This window comes from Ursus americanus, chromosome 35, assembly GCF_024610735.1.
Source record: "Ursus americanus isolate L20-20 chromosome 35, mUrsAme1.1.p, whole genome shotgun sequence".
NCBI lineage: Eukaryota > Metazoa > Chordata > Mammalia > Carnivora > Ursidae > Ursus > Ursus americanus.
Window position 1 is genome coordinate 1987441 of NC_142161.1, and position 17472 is coordinate 2004912.

Below are 17472 nucleotides of genomic sequence, written 5' to 3' on the forward strand. Positions count from 1 at the left end.
TTAGAATGGAATGGTACTTGCTCCATCACGAAAACACCTCTTCCGTCATCTCCTTGTAAATAGCATGGAGGGCGGCAGCAGCTCGAAGGGACACCTTCAGCCGTCCTATTTTGGTGGCCTGATCTTCAGGGCTGACAACTGTTGGGAGAGGAAAGGTGAACAGGTCAGGCAGCAGCATTATTCAGTCAGAAAACCCTTAAATAACTGCCATGTACTGTGTGAGGGGTGGTGATACTGAAGTCACAGCCTCATTTCGTAGGGGGCGCAGTCTAGCGGAAAGAAGGGGGAGCACAGTCAGTACAGTATGCGAGGGGCTTTGGGAACATGCAAAAGTGGCCCCTCACCCAGGGTGGAGGAGTTGGAAAAGGCCTGCAGGAGACAATCCCTGAGCTAAGGCTTTAAGGTATTCTAAGCACAGGCCAAGACATGAGAACCCGACAAGTTGAGAAAGCTGCAAGGAGTGGCAGAAGTGAAGCCGTGTATGTGGGGCGCCTTGGGTGGCTCAGTCAGTTAATTATCCAAATCTTGATTTTGGCTCAGGATGTGGTCTCAGGGTTGTGAGATCGAGTCCTGCGTCGGGCTCCTTGCTCAACGGCGAACTGGCTTGGGACGTCGTCCCTCTGACTCTCCCCCGACTTACATATGCATGTGCGTGCACGCTCTCTCATAAATAAATCTTAAAAAATAAAAAAAGTGAATCTGTATAGATAAGCAGGGGCCAGATCATAAAGGGCCTTGATTGTCTTCTAAGGGATCTGGTTTTAGCTGAAGTGTAGAAGTGGTGATTTTTATTGGGTTCTAGAAAAATGGCCCATTATTTAGAGAATATAATTGGGGGCACGAGTAGATCCGGGAGGGTAGTTATGAGGCGGTTGCAGTAATTCAGGAGAGTTGAAGGGGTCTGAAGTATAATGGGATGGAGAGGTAAGGACAGATTCAGAACATTCGAGAGCTAAAAATAATGTGATTAAATGTTGGGAGTGAGGAGTAGGCTAGAATCAAGGATGACCATTCTAATTTAGATACCTGGATGGTGGGTAAGAGGGAACACAAGGTACAAAGTTATAGTCACGTTTTAGGTACTAAGGGAACATAGAAGTAGTGAATGTTGGTCTACTGTAAGTCTAGATTTTATTAAAAATCCGGACTGGAAACCTAGATTTGTGATCATTTTTAGATTAGAATTAAAATCCTGGGAGCGAATGCAAACACCCAGGAAGAGGGTATATGGAGAGAGAAAAAGGCCAAGAAGTGAACCAGGAGAACCCCAACGTTCAAACCCGGGAAGAAGACCCTGTAAAGAAACAGGAGGATCCCCCACAGAGCGATATGGAAAGTCAGATGGTATAAAAAAGGGAGAATGGCATTTAAAAAGAAGAATGAGCAATAATATTAGAGATTTTAAAAGGTCAAGTAGGATGAATAAAACCAATTGGATTGGACAATTAGGAAAATTGGTAAGAACGGAGTCAAAAAGCATTTGGATGAAAACTTGATCTTAACAGTGTAGGAGGTGCCAGAATAGCACCGCACTGACCGACCATTCAGCAAATATTTCAAGGAGCGGAGTTTGAAAGTGCTCAGAGAGAAGGTAGCTGAAGGGCTAGAAAGCAGTGTTTTGTTTTTCAAATCAGACCAACATGATTAAAGCCTGAGCGGAAGGAAGGGCAGCCATAATAAATTACTATAAATTTTTCTTTTGATGTTTAAAAAAATCAAAATAATTGAGACATTATTCATCGGCTTTAGTAATGTTAAGGTAGTGACTAGAAAAGGCTTCAGGGGATGTTCCTTCTGTACCAAGTGCCCAGAAGCCAGGAAGGGCGCAGCATGTCAGGAATGGGTTCAGGAATCGAATTGGGGAGTGTGAGCTGGAAAACAGGTGACAGACCCCACCCCCACCCACCCCCCGGCCATGTGCCAGCGAGCCAGCGCCCTCCTAAACACTCCTCTCCCGCAAGCCTTCCCTTCAGCATTCCCTCAATCCTCGGGACGTGCCTGTGAGGGAGCAACTGCTATTCTCATCTTGCAGTTGAGGCGGACACAGGTTACACAACTTGCCCTAGCACCTCACTTGGAGTCACTGGAGGAATAAAATGAAGAATCTTGTCTACCAGCTAGATGGAACTCTGAGGCCCTGGTCTGAAGAGCATTCCTCAAATCTTACTATAATTTTATATTGTGACTCAATACCCATGTACCTCAGATACTCTGATACTTTCTACAGCCCCCCTCCCCCCGTTCTGGTCATGACTTACTAATTTTATTTCACCACCCATTGGTTGGTTAGGACCGGCAGTTTGAAAACCACTGGTCTAGTGGGTACTCTTCGGGGCCTTACAGCCTCCCAGACAAGGTGAACGTGAAATCCCAGGCACGCAGGGTAAGAGCAGTGGGGCTGGCAGAACAGACCCACCTAAAGGCATTCAAAGGCAGATATTTTTAAAGCCTGCCAGTCTCGCAGCAAACACTGTTAGAACTGGATTTAAAAAGAATGTGATGATCAGACTTTGTAGAGAAACACTAGCAGATGGAAATGGGGTGGAGGTGAGGATGCGGTCAAGACACTTCTGAAGCAGGATGGTTAAGATTTGGTAGCCAGAGAAACAACAGCCTCCAAACAACTCTGAGAAATACCGCGGGGTGTGAGGGGGCAGGAGAGTGGGTGTCTGTAGAAGAGACTGGGTGAAGGGTCACACGTTAAAAGAGGATGTTCGCTGACTTTACAAATCTTATATGCTTAAGAGAAATCAGGAATTCTGATCTTTAAATATGACTGAAATTAAAAGAATTGGTCTTTTCAAAATCCCCCTATTTCAAACACTGGAGATTCATAAAAGATTGTATTCTAGTTGTCATGAGGTACGTGGGCTAAAACACACCACTGACCACTCTCATGCTCGATCCAGAAGTAAATACAGCTGTAAGGATGTGGATCCAGTTCGTATCATCAACTTCACAGTGGTAATTACATACTGAAGGTAAAACAGGGAAAGTATTCGTGCTTAGGCTGACTTCCCTAGAAATAAGTGAAACTGAGAAGCAGAAAAATGTATTACTCACTGTCTAGCTCTTGCTCTACGCCGTCTTTTCCTGATTCCATGTTCTGCCACAGTTCCAGAAACGCGTATCCTACTTCTTGACATTCTTTCTTTTCCTCGTCCATAGGATCACTTACCACTGTAAACTTTAAACTGAAGGGGGGAAATTCCATTTAACTCAGTACTGTTGATACTCTAAGGCTTAAATACACACGTAAAGAGAAAAGTAATACACTACTCAGTGTTTTCCCTGAATCACTTCCCTTGCCTCCATTGTACACGACTATAATGGCGACAGAGTAAGGACTTGGTGCATTTAAAGGATGAAGCTAAAAAGAAATTTTCGGGGCGCCTGGGTGGCACAGCGGTTAAGCGCCTGCCTTCGGCTCAGGGCGTGATCCCAGCGTTCCGGGATCGAGCCCCGCATCAGGCTCCTCCGCTGGGAGCCTGCTTCTTCCTCTCCCACTCCCCCTGCTTGTGTTCCCTCTCTCGCTGGCTGTCTCTATCTCTGTCAAATAAATAAATAAAATCTTTAAAAAAATAAAATAAAAAGAAATTCTTCTGAGATACATTCTTAGCTCACAAAGCAATATTCATTTGTGATGATTCTTCTGTATCCTTACTGAGAACTTCAGCAATCCAAAGGGATAATGCTGACTCCCTGACCCCAATTTTCCCTTTTCCAGGTACAGGGCACAATTCCAAATACCTACATGCATGCATGCATTCATTCTTCATTAATTACTCATTCCCTCACGACCCTGAGGTCAAGACCCAAGCTGAGGTCAAGTGTCAGACGTCTGACTGAGCCACCCAGGCGCCCCCATATGCTTTAGATAAACTACATTATTTCAGTTGTATCCTCACAGAAGCCTTCAAGTAAAGTAATATTCAGAGATCGCAGAGCTAGTAAGTGGAAGAGTCAGGATTCCAAACCAGGTCTCTGATTACAAAGCCAATGTTCTGTGTACTGTATGACACCGGCAAAAAGAAAGTTAAGATCAATCGAAATCTAAAATCGAATAGAAGGTACAAAAAGAAAAAAAAGCTACCACTGTAGGGGAATAAAGGAAGAGAGTATTCTAGGAATGCTGAGAGAAAAAAAAGATAACTAAATTTAACATTGATGCAGAAGGGAAACGACCAAAACGCTTTCCATTCCCAAAAGTTACCAGTAAGCTGCTATCTGCTTAAGTACACGGTGACACTGGAGTCAGTCACTGTTTATTTCCGTGGCTCCTTTCTCAGTCCTCTCTATGACTAACTGGAGACAAAGTAAATGCAAATTAAATTTATTGGGCTAAAACACCAGCCCTGTATTACTTCTCACCCACACACTTGAAAAGGAGGCAACATTGCTAGATCTTGCCAAAACCAAAAAACCCCAAACAGATGCCCACTTCAATGTGAATTTCAAATTTCAGCTAAACAGCAAATAATTTTCTCAGTTTAACTATGTTCTGTGCATTTCATCGGGAACTTCTAAGCGGAGGCCTCCTCAGGAATAACAAGGACACTTTCCTAAAATTGATAGTACGCCTCGAATTTACTTCAGTTACATCAAAGTACTCCTGTAGAGAAATAATTTTAAAAATCTAAATATGGGGGTGCCTGGGTAGCTTGGTCGATGAAGCGTCCAACACTTAATCTCCGCTCTGGTCTTGACCTGTGGGTCGTGAGTTTAAGCCCCACGTTGGGCTCCATGCTGGGCATGGAGACTACTTAGAAACTAAACAGGAAATTAATATTATAAAGAAGTAATATTTGGTAAGCTAACAACGGTACCGTGTTTGTGAGAAATGATCTGAGAATGTCAAAGGGTTTTGTCCATTCCTCACAGAGCACTGTTGGTATTCAAGTACTTGCCACAAAAACAGTGCTTCTCAGGGGCTGGCGTGGGTGAGAGAGGAACTACACTGATGAGTTTATCAGGTAGTTGCAAACATGAATTAGACTCACGGAGATGAGAAATCCCTTCAGTAAATCACTATGAAAGAAGTATCAGAATATTCAATATCAGCACAAAACCAAACTTAAACTCCGAATGAATTCCTGTGTGGATAGTATCTCCCTCCTTCCCAAGCGGAAAGCAGGTGCTTACCGTCCCTGCTCAGGATCTTGTCTGTTCAGCATGGCGAACAGAAACTGCCTTCGGCCTTTTTGTTCCAGTGGGTCCAGGTCTATCACTGTATGAAGGATGAGAGAGGAGGAGAGCAAAGAATCATACGCTGTTGCTCTTTGGGCACGAAGACTTTCGTAAGTGATATATGTAAAACCGTGACAGAAAAGAGGCTGGCAAGCTAGGGCTCATGGCTGGGCCACCTGTTTTGGTAAATAAAGTTCTTACTGAATACAGCCAACGCCTATGTGTTTACCTATTATCCGTGGTTGCTTTCCAACTACAGCGACGGAGCTGAACAGCTGTGACAGACACCATTTGGTCCACAAAGCCTAAAATATTTGCTATCTGGCCCTTTAAGAAAAACTTTGTTGACCCTGATAAAAAGGAAGCTTTCCGATCTGCACTGAAAGCTGTTCTGTCATTGTCCCAAGAAAAACGTGCCCCCCCACCCCCTACAGCTGGAAGAATCCCGGGAGACAGATATCTTAGGGCCACCTACAGGTTTGAGTTCTACACGGCAGGTTCAACTCAGGGTGCCTGTCTCCACACCCACCCGCCCCTTCCTCCTCGTTCTTATACGGGAATGCTGCAGCCCCAATACACTAGCTTGTGTTCCAGCCTCTATGTCAGCTAGCTCTGGCTACACGACGGAGCTCTGGCTAGTGTGTTCCGTGAAACACGATTAACAGGCCCAACCAGGAGGCATCCTCCCCTTCCCCGGCAGCCCTTAAGGGTGACAGGGTCACCAAAAGGATGGAAGACAGGCACCAGGTTGATCAGAAGGCAGGACAGGAGTTGGGACCCTGCCAGGATCGCGTATCCTCAGCCCTGGACTGCCCCCCTCAGAATTTATTCTATACGAGAAATAAACTTCTACCTCATATAAGGACAGGATATAATTAAGGGGAGGGGAAGAAAGAATAGACAACAACAAACAGCTCTTAGAAATTTAAGATAAATTTTAAATGACTGGAAGATAAAATTAAGGAAAATTGAGGGGGCCCCTGGCTGGGTCAGTTGGCAGAGACTCTTGATCAAGGCTTGTGAGTTTGAGCCCAGGTTGGGGGTAGAGTTTACTTAAAAGAGAAAAAGACTACACCTATTTAAGGGGCAACTGGCTGGCTCGGTTGGTAGAGCGTGCAACTCTTGATCTTGGGGTTGTAAGTTTGAGCCTCACATTGGATGTACAGATTACTTGGGATTACTTAAAAATAAAATCTTTTTTTTTTTTTTTTTTTTTTTTTTAGAGAGGACTAGGGGGAAGGGGCGGGGCGGGGAGGGGAGAGAGAGAGAGAATCCACACTGGGCATGGAGCCTGATGCGGAGTTCAGTCTCACAACCCTGAGGATGTCCCTCAGCCAAAATCAAGAGTCAGTTGCTTAACCTACTGAGCCATACTTAAAAATAAAATCTTAAAACAAATTAAGGAAATTTCCCCAAAATAGAAATAAAAAGTAGAGGTAGGATCATAGGAAGAAAATGAGAAAATTAGACAATGAATTTGGAAGATCAAGAACTCTAAGAAAATGAGAAAATCCTGGGGACAAAATTATCAAAGAAATGCAATAAAATTTCCCAGAACTAAAAGCCATGAGCTTCCAGATTGGATTGAAAGAGTCCCCTGAATAGCTAGAACAATTACAGGAAAAATGTACACATTATTCTAAAATTGAAGAACACTACAGACAAAGCTAAATAAATGTTCAAGTCTTCTGGACAGGCAGAGGTAGTTTCCATACAAAGGTTAGACTCCTGGCAAAAACCATGGACCAACTCCTTTGCAGTTCTGAATAAAAATGTTTTCCAAATAGATTTCTATACTTGGTCTAATTATCAATTAAATATGTGAGTAGAATAAAGAGATTTCATACATGATGGTCTCAAAATGTTTCCTTCCAATGTACTCTTTCTTTAAAAGCTACTGGAAAATATGACCCATTAAAATATAAAAGTGAATCAGAGGATGACAGAGGACCCAGGAGACAAGAAATCCAGTACAGGAGAGAAATAAATCAAATTCTCCAAATGGCAGCAGTAAGATACTAGCTGAGCGGTGGGCTGAAGAGAGGTCTTCAAGGAAAACAACCGGTACATTTGACAGGTTTGATTACTTGAAAACTTGGGAAGGCTGTTGGAGGGTATGAGAAGAATTACCATGGGCATTATGAAGATAGAGCAAATGAAAAATTGAGACAAAATAATAAAAAAAGTATTACAAACATGGCATACTACTTGGTTCTGTAAGAATTAATATTTAATATCCATAATGAAACAAGATTGGATTAAATGAAAGTTATGATCCAACTATATGGGAGGAAGGGAACATGGGTATAGTGTAAGAGATAAATTTGATGTGTCATGATAGGAAGCAGCAGATAATAGCTAAACTTGGTGAGTCAGGAAATTGCAACAGAAATATTACTCAGAAACATGGAGTTAAATAACAAGAAATAGGAAAAAGTGAAAAGAGGTGTAGTGGACTGAGGAGGACAGGGCGGACAACAGGGAGTCATTTGTGGAGAAGGGATGGAAAAAGGGACTGTTTAATTTTAATTAAAAATCTTTCTAGGCCTATTTGATATTTTAAAACCATATGCATAACCCCACTTACATCAGTGGACAGATTATCCAAACAGAAAAATCAACAAGGAAACAGTGGCTTTGAATGACACATTGGACCAGATGGATTTAACAGATATGTTCAGAACATTCCATCCCAAAACAGCAGAATACACATTCTTTTCAAGTGTACATGGAACAGTCTCCAGAATAGATCACATATTAGGCCACAAAATGAGTCTTAACAAATTCAAAAATATCAGTCATACCATGTAACTTTTCTTTCTTTTTTTAAGATGTATTTATTTGAGAGAGAGAGAGAGAGATTGAGTGCACAAGTGGGAGGGGCAGAGGGAGAGGAAGAGAGAAACCCAAGCAGACTCCATGCTGAGTGCAGAGCCCAACTCAGGGCTCGATCCCACAACCCCAAGATCATGACCTAAGCTGAATCAAGAGTTGGATGCCCAACCAATTGTGCCACCCAGGCACCCCACCATGTATCTTTTCTGACAATGCTATGAAACTAGAAATCAACCACAAGAAAAAATCTGGAAAGAGCACAAATACATGGAGGTTAAATAACATGCTAGTAAATGATGAATGGGTCAACTCAGAAATCTAAGAGGAATTTAAAAAATACATGGGGACGAATGAAAACAAAATGGTTCAAAAACTTTGGGATGCAGCAAAAGCTGTTCTAAGAGGGAAGTTTATAAGAATACAGACCTAACTCAAGAAGCAAGAAAAATTTCAAAAAAACAACCTAACATTATACCTAAAGCAACTAAAAAAAGAATAAACAAAATCCAAAAACAGTAGAAGGAAGGAAATAATAAAGATTAGAGCAGAAATTAAAGAAATAGAAACTTTAAAAACCAATAGAACAGATCAATGAAACCAGGAACTGGTTCTTTGAAAAGATGAACAAAATTGATAAGCCTTTAGCTAGACTCATCAAAAAGCAGGGGGACTCAAATAAACAAAATCAGAAATGAAAGAGGAGAAAAAACAACTGACACCACAGAAATACGAAGGATTGTAGAGACTATTAGGGAAAATTATACACCAACAAATTGGACAACCTAGAAGAAACAAATTCCTAGAAACATATTACCTCCCAAAACTGATTCAGGAAGAAACAGAAAATTCGAACAGACCAATTACCAGCAATGAAATTGAATCAGTTAAAAAAAAAAAAAAAAAAAACCCAAGTCCAGGACCAGATGGCTTCACAGGTGGATTATATCAAACATTTAAAGAAGCATTAATTCCTATTCTTCTCAAACTATTCCAAAAAAATAGAAGAGGTAGGAAAACTTAAAAATTCATTCTGTGAGGCCAGCATTATCCTGATTTCAAAACCAGATAAAGACACTACAAAGAAAGAGAACTACAGGCCAATGTCTCTAATGAACATAGATGCAAAAATCCTCAACAAAATATTAGCAAACCAACTCCAACAATCCATTAACAAAATCATTCACCGTGACCAAGTGGGATTTATTTCCAGGATACAAGGGTGTTTCAATATTTGTAAATCAATCAATGTGATATATCACATCAATAAAAGATCATTTCAATAAATGGAGAAAAAGCATTTGACAAAGTACAATATCTATTCATAAAACCCCTCAACAAAGTAGGTTTAAGGGGAACGTTCCTCAACATAATAAAGGCCATATATGAAAAACCCACAGCTAACATCATACCCAATGGTGAAAAACTAAGAGCTTTGCCCCTCAGACCAGGAATAAGACAAAGATGTCCACTCTCACCACTTTTATTCAACACAGTACTGGAAGTCCTAGCCACAGCAATCAGATAGGAAAAAGGAATAAAAATCATCCAAATTGGTAAGGAAGAAGTAAAACTTTCACTATTTGTAGACGGCATGATACTATATATAGAAAACCCTAAATACGCCACCAAAAAACTATTAGAACTGATAAATGGATTTAGTAAGGTCACAGGATACAAAATCAATATACAGAAATCTGTTCCATTTCTTTACTGTTATTATTATTACTATTATTATTATTATTTAAGTAGGCTCAATACTGGGCTTGAACTCACAACCCTGAGATTAAGACCTGAGCTGAGATTAAGAGTCAGACACTTGACTGACTGAGTGACCCAGGCACACCTCGTTGCATTTCTATACACTAATAATGAAGCAACAGAAAAAGAAATTAAGAAAGCAATCCCATTTACAATTGCACCAAAAACAATAAAATACCTAGGAATCAACTTAACCAAGGAGGTGAAAACCTGTATTCTGAAAATATAAAACAATGATGAAAGAAATTGAAGATGAAAGAAATTGAAGATGAGAGAAACACATGGAAAGATATTCTATGTTCATTCATTGGAAGAACAAATATTGTTAAAATGTCTATGCTAACCAAAGCAATCTACAGATTTAATGTAATCCTTACCAAAATACCAACAGCATTCTTCACAGAATTAGAACAAATATTCCTGAAATTTGTATGGAACCACAAAAGACCCCAAATAGGCAGAATGATCTTGAAAAAGAATAACAAAGCTGGAGGTATCACAATCTCCCAGATTTCAAGCTATACTACAAAGCTGTAGTAATCCAAACAGTACGGGACTGGCACAAAAACAGACACATAGATCGATGGAACAGAATAGAAAGCTCAGAAAAAAAACCCATGATTATATGGCCGATTACTTTTTGACAAAGGAAGCAAAAATATGCAACAAGAAAAAGACAGTCTCATCAACAAATGGTGCTGGGAAAACAGGACAGCTACATGCAAAAGAGTGAATCTGGACCACTTTCTTACATCATACACAAAAACAAACTCAAAATAGATTAAGGACTTAAATGTGAGACCTGAAACTATAAAAATCCTAGAAGAGAGCACAGGCAGTAATTTCTCAGATATCAGCCGTAGCAACTTTCTAGATATGTCTCCTATGTTTTGAACCATTGTATTTTCATTTGTCCCCAAGTATTTTTTTTATTTCCTCTTTGATTTCTGGGTCGACCCATTCATCATTTAGTAAATGTTATTTAACCTCCATGTATTTGTGCTCTAAGTTTTTTTCTTATGGTTGATTTCTAGTTTCATAGCATTGTGATGAGAAGAGATACATGGTGGGGTGCCTGGGTGGCACAATTGGTTGGGCATCCAACTCTTGATTCAGCTTAGGTCATGATCTTGGGGTTGTGGGATCGAGCCCTGAGTCGGGCTCGGCACTCAGCATGGAGTCTGCTTGGGTTTCTCTCTTCCTCTCCCTCTGCCCCTCCACTTGAAATAAAAGCAAAAATAAATTATTGGAACTACATCAAAATAAAAAGCTTCTGCACAGTGAAGGAAATAATCAACAAAACTAAAAGGCAACCTATTGAATGGAAGATGATATTTGCAAATGACATACCCGGTACAGGGTTTGTATCCAAAATACATAAAGAACTGAACAACTCAACACTCAAAAAAGAAATAATCTAATTAAAAAATGGGGCAGAAGACATGAACATTCTCCAGAGTAGACACACAGACGGCCAACAGACACATGAAAAAGATGTTCAAAATCACTCCTCACCAGGGAAACGCAAATCAAAACCACAGTGAGATATCACCTCACACCTGTCAGAGTGGCCAAAATCAAAAACAAGAAACATCAAGTGTTGGCGAGGATGTGGAGAAAAAGAAACCCTCTTGCCCTGTTGGTGGGAATGCAAACGGGTGCAGCCCCTGTGGATGGATCTAGAGAGTGTAAGACTAAGCGAAATAAGTCAGTCAGAAAAAGACAAATACCATATGATTTCACTTATGTGCGGAATTTAAGAAGCAAAACAAACGAACAAAGGAAAAAAAAGAGACAAATCAAGAAATCAGACTCTTAGGTATGGAGAACAGAGGGTTACTGGAGGGGAGGTGGGTGGGGGGCGGGGGAAATAGGCATTGGGGATTTAAGGAGCACGGCATAATGCATACAATTGCTGAAGCACCATGTCGTACCTAAAACTAATGTAACACTGTATGTTAACTACCCTGGAATGAACATCAAAAACAATTAAAAATAATAAAAAACAAAAAACAAGTAAAACCATATGCATATATCACTTTGATCAATAAAACGATTGCTTCCACCCCACTGGAAGCGCAAGGGTCGCCTCACCTTTGCTGAAGTGGAAGTGGATCTCTTCCCCCGCCTGGGGCTTCCTCAGGGACACCGGGGTCTCCGTCTCCGACAAGGGTAGATCGAAGAACTTGTACTCTACGTACACCTGCTTTACGCTCTCGTCACACATCACTTCGGCCTCTGGGTAGAAGGCCAGGGAGACGATTTCAATGCACATCTTGTCCGCACCCTGACAAGGAAAACACTTATTTGTCTCCTGCAGGTTAGCGACGCTGCAAGTATTTCGACCCCATCCAGTGAACACATTACTCCCTCAGCAATCGCAGCCATAGTCCATCTAGCATATCCTTTTTTATTTTTAATTCGGCGGGCAGCAAAGTTTATCGAGCGATAGCACAGAGCTCCCGAAGAGGGAGGGGACCCTAGAGGGTTGCCCCCCTCTCGCATATCCTTAAGAATCAGTGTGCAGGCAAAGCCGCCACCCAGAGCTTCCGGCGCCCACTAAGTGCCCGCCACAGAGCAGGCCGCCGACCGGCCCGGCCCTCACGGCAACACCAGTCCTCCCAGCCCCACTTCAGAGTTGCTGCCACAGCCTCCGTCCTCTCTTTGCACTGTCCCTGTGTCCATTTTTGCGTCAGGGACACCAGGGGGATGGCCGACATCTCTCTAGTTTCAAGACAGAAGCTAAGGGCAACGTGAAGTCCTCCCCTTCCACGGTGTGGCCGCAAGTGCTGTCATGACACTAGTAGGGAGTCCATCTGGGATGGCCCCAACCAGCCGCAGTTCTCCCTTGTCACGTGGCGTACTCTCCTGTCCCCTAGGTTGCCAGGCCGACACCCTCACTTCTCCGAAGATCTACCCCCCACCCCCATCTTTGCTTCTCTTAGGAAGCAGGCGGAGTTCCTGGGTCTCCTCCTAGGAACCCCAGAAGGCAGGAATCTTCAACAAATCTACATCGGAACAACCTGGGTGAAAATAAAGCTACTTGGTGTTGCCCTCTCAACAGCGCTCGCACAACCCTCCTACAGTCCCCATCATGAAAACTATTGTGTTTTCCAAAATGTGGGTTTTGACACTTACGGGTCAGCTAGGTGGGTTTCACTAGCACTTTTTTTAAATGAACAGAATAAGACTAGGACAGAATGGGATGGAATAGAACAGAAAATATGAGAGTTCAGGGCAAATGGTAAAAGTAAGCCCTGTTTCTTAAGGCTTTTTTTAATATATGACTGTACTGGGCACAAGGTAGAAATGTATTTCTTACAGTGACTGTCATTAAAAAAGTGTAAAACCACTCTTAAATCATGCTGCCTAGGGAGGCTGCTGACAACCTAACTTTTATTTTCTAATTTTCAAGAAGAGTTTATTTGGGGCGCCTGGGTGGCACAGCGGTTGAGCATCTGCCTTCGGCTCAGGGCGTGATCCCGGCGTTCTGGGATCGAGCCCCGCATCAGGCTCCTCCGCTATGAGCCTGTTTCTTCCTCTCTTACTCCTCCTGCTTGTGTTCCCTCTCTCGCTGGCTGTCTCTCTCTCTCTCTGTCAAATAAATAAATAAAATCTTAAAAAAAAAAAAGAGTTTATTTATTTGAGATAGAGAGCATGAGGCAAGAGGGGGAGGGGCAGGGGCAGAGGGAGAAGCAGGGAGTCCAGTGCGGAGCTCAATCCCAGGACCCTGGGACAATGACCTGAGCCAGAAGCAGACGCTTAACCGACTAAGCCACCCAGGGGTCCCTCTGCTTAACTCTTTAACATTTATGTATAATACATGCACAGTAAAATACAAAACCTAATGTGCAGTTTTGACAAATATATACAAGTGTGTAATCAACTCCCTAGTCAAGATACAGAACCATCACCCTAGAAAGTTCTCTAATGCCACTGTTGCAATTTTTTTTCATTTTTAAAAAGATTTTATTTATTTATGTATTTTAGAGAGAGAACGTGTGAGTGGGGGTCAGAGCGGAGGGAGAGAGAGAATCTCAGGCAGACAGACTCTGCGCTGAGTACAGAGCCTGATGCGGGCTCAATCTCACAACCTCGAGAAAATAACCTGAGCCAAAACCAAGACGGCTGACCAACTGAGCTACTCAGACGCCCCTGTTGCAATTATTTTTAAGCTGAGAACCCTATGCCCTATAGTTTCAATAAAAATGAAGCAGAACTTCTCAAAGGTGTGTCTGAAATATAGGTGTTTCGCAAATGAGTGGTTCTGTGATCAAATACATTTTGGAGGCGCTGCCTGGGTGGCTCAGTCACCAGTGTCTGACTCTTGGTTTTGGCTCACGTCACGATATTAGGGTCACAGGATCGAGCCCTGCATCAGGCTCCCTGCTTAGCGGGGACTGAGTGTGCTTGAGATTCTCTCCCTCTCCCTTTGCCCCTCCTCCCGCTCACTCTTTCTCTCGAAAATAAATCAGTAAATCTTTTTAAAAAAACATATTTTGGAAAATCAAGATTAACAAAGTCATCAGCTTTCTCTAACTTGACTTATGGGCTTTAACATGCTAATATGCCTCAGGACACTTCTAGAGGATGGTACAAAGGTAGTTTTTTCCAAACATATTTGACTATACAACCACTTCTGTTTTTTCCTGGACACGGTTGGGCTTAATTTTCCAAAGAACACACTTTAGGAAACACTGAGGTCTGGAAGAAAGAGAAAAGTGTTCACAGCTATAAAAGTACCTGAACGATCTCCAGCAACATCTTACAAAAAAAAAAAAAAAGAGGAAAGAAGAGCCTCCAATGCTTAATGCGGATGGACATTTTTTCCCCCATAGTTAAAAATGAACCACCACCAGACCAGTGAGCTTCAAACTGTAAAACTCAGCCTATGCGTATTTATATGTGTGTATAAAAAGAATTCACTGAAATAAAAGTCTCCTTAAACAATCTTAATAGGTGTGATGCAAACTATTATTTTGTATTTTATTTTTTCCTGCTTTTTGTTTGTTTTGAGTGCTGGCCGGGACCCGCTATTTTGATTCCATTGCCTAGGGATGTCAATTTCCAGTCGGAAAATATGGCCCCACAGTTATGCTCTATGATGCAACAGCCAGTAGCCACACGCGGCTACTGAGTACTTGCAATGTAGCTACTCTGAACTGGGATGTGCTGTCAGTGTAAAATTCACAGGATTTTGGAGACTTTGCAGGAAAAAAACAAATGTAAGCTGTCTCAATAATTGTTTATATTGATTTCATACTGACATAATATCTTAGATATACTAGGTTAAATAAAATATATTATTAAAAGTAACTTGTTTCTTTTCACAGTTTTCATGTGGACACTAGGAAATTTTAGTTTACATTTGTGTCACATTCTACTTCTGGGGATAGCACTTCCCAGGCTGTAAGTTCCCTACGTTCTAGGACCACAAGTTGGCCTCACCAGCCCCCGTGGTCCTGGCATTTGGCATACCCCTCCGTTGTTTCGTTACCTCTCCCAGCCACCTGGACATAAATTTTTCAAAATTACTTTTGACTCCTTCCCTTACAAACACTCTCATTCCATTAAAATCAGGAACTGAGAATTCTCGGGGGGGGGGGGGAGGCCACTGTAGGGTGACAGTGGTATCATTTGGGGGCTGATCATTTGGCGGCAGGCATCAAAAGTTCAAGCGTACATTCCTTTTAAAACCAGCAGTTTCACTTCTAGGAATCTATCTCACAAAAACATTGGCCAAATACACAAAGATACATGTTGAACAGAGATGTTCACTGTGACATTATTTTTTTTCTCTTTTCCCACTTTTCTTGTAGTTAACCTGGTTGTATAATAACAAAAGTGACGAGGTGTGGTCATCAAACATTTGTTCCTGTCAGGGCTCATTTACAAAGTCTGGCTAAGAAAGTTTATTGTGCAGTGTTCTTCCTTTCCCTTTCCTTCCTTCCTTCTTCCCTTCCCTTCCTTCTTCCCTTCCCTCCCCTTCCCTTCCTTTCTTCCTTCCCAGTTTTATTGACATATAACCCTCTCTTGATCTCCAGTACCTCAGATAAACCAAATTCTCTTCTATGTCAGGGCCCTCCCATCTGCCAGTTCCTCTGTCTGAGACAATTTCCCTCCATCTCTTCCCTTCTCATACTTCAAATTTCAGTTTAAATGTCCCCTCCTAAGGGGCGCCTGGGTGGCTCAGTAGTTAAGCGTCTGCCTTCGGCTCAGGGTGTGATCCCAGGGTTCTGGGATCGAGCCCCATGTCAGGTTCCTCCGCTATGAGCCTGCTTCTTCCTCTCCCACTCCCCCTGCTTGTGTTCCCTCTCTCGCTGGCTGTCTCTCTCTGTCAAATAAAAAAAAAAAAAATCTAAACATCCCCTCCTCCGAGAAGCCTTTCCTTACACTTTACCTAACTCAACCCCTCCCACTGCCATCTTTTTTTCAAGATTTTACTTTTAAGTAATCTCTACACCCAACATGGGGCTCAAACTCACAACCCCAGGATCAAGAGTTGCACACTCTAGTGACTGAGCCAGCCACGTGCCTCAACCCCTCCCATTACTATTATTCAAATGCTTTTTTCTTTTTTAAGATTTTATTTGAGAGAGAGAGAGAGAGCGCAGGGGGGTTGCTGAGGGAGAAGCAGACTCCCCAACGATCAGGGAGCCCAATGAAGGCAGATGCTTAACTGAGCCACCCAGGCACCCCTCAAATTATTTTTTTTTTAAAGATTTTATTTATTTGACAGAGACAGAGACAGCCAGCGAGAGAGGGAACACAAGCAGGGGGAGTGGGAGAGGAAGCAGCAGGCTCATAGCGGAGGAGCCCGATGTGGGGCTCGATCCCGTAACGCCGGGATCACGCCCTGAGCCGAAGGCAGACGCCCAACCGTTGTGCCACCCAGGCGCCCCTCAAATTATTTTCTTCATAGTATTTAAAATCAACAAATAATCTTATTTATTTGCTCACTGATTGATATCTGTTTTCCCTCTGTAGAATGTAGGATTCAAGAGGGAAGGAAACAAAGTCTGTCTTATTCACCATTTTGTGTCCACAGAGCCTGGCAAATATTAAGACAGGTAACTCCATAATTACTTGTTGAAGGAGTTAACTCAGAGCGCTGCTGTGAAGCTTTAGTGAGTTAATGAGTATCAAGTACAAAGCATAAAATTTCAACCAGCATTGCCCACTGAGGTCTGTCTAAATAAAAGGTCACATATTATTTTAACAAGATACTGATCAGCAGTTATGAGAAATAAAGTAGAAAAAACCAAATACATCAGCATGGACGGACTCCCAAAATGTTACTGAAGATAATGCACATTTCAGAACAGTGAAATGTTTTCTTTTCAAAAAAGAAATGTTTTCGTTTCAAAAAAGAAAAAAATGCAAACAACTATGTGAATCGTACCTGGCACCTGCCTGTACGTTTTTGTGCAACTGTTTACAAATCTATAGTTCAAAATAAGAAGCTTTTAAAAAGAAAAACATGTACCGTTTAATGTTATTCATAACAAAGCAAAAAAAAAAAAGCTCAAGTGTTATCTCTGGTCCTTCAACCCCTTTGATCTTTTATGCCCCTCTATTCTGAAATACAATAATGATTGCGTATAGTCCACTCTCAAACAGCAGAGGTTTGAACGACCTGGGTCCTCTTATATGTGGACTGTTTTAATTTTTAAAAATTTATTTATTAGAGAC

General features: G+C 41.9%; 1 protein-coding gene across 1 annotated transcript in view; it reads right to left on the reverse strand.

Annotated features, from left to right (window-relative positions):
• Positions 1–6: 6 nt before the first annotated feature.
• RPGRIP1 (RPGR interacting protein 1) overlaps positions 7–17472 on the reverse strand; it is a 66130-nt gene continuing 48664 nt past the window's right edge. Inside the window, 4 exon segments of the mRNA XM_087859037.1 lie at positions 7–138; positions 3064–3194; positions 5143–5227; positions 11875–12067. Coding sequence (XP_087715163.1) covers positions 26–138; positions 3064–3194; positions 5143–5227; positions 11875–12067 — 522 coding nt within the window. The 3' untranslated portion in view covers positions 7–25.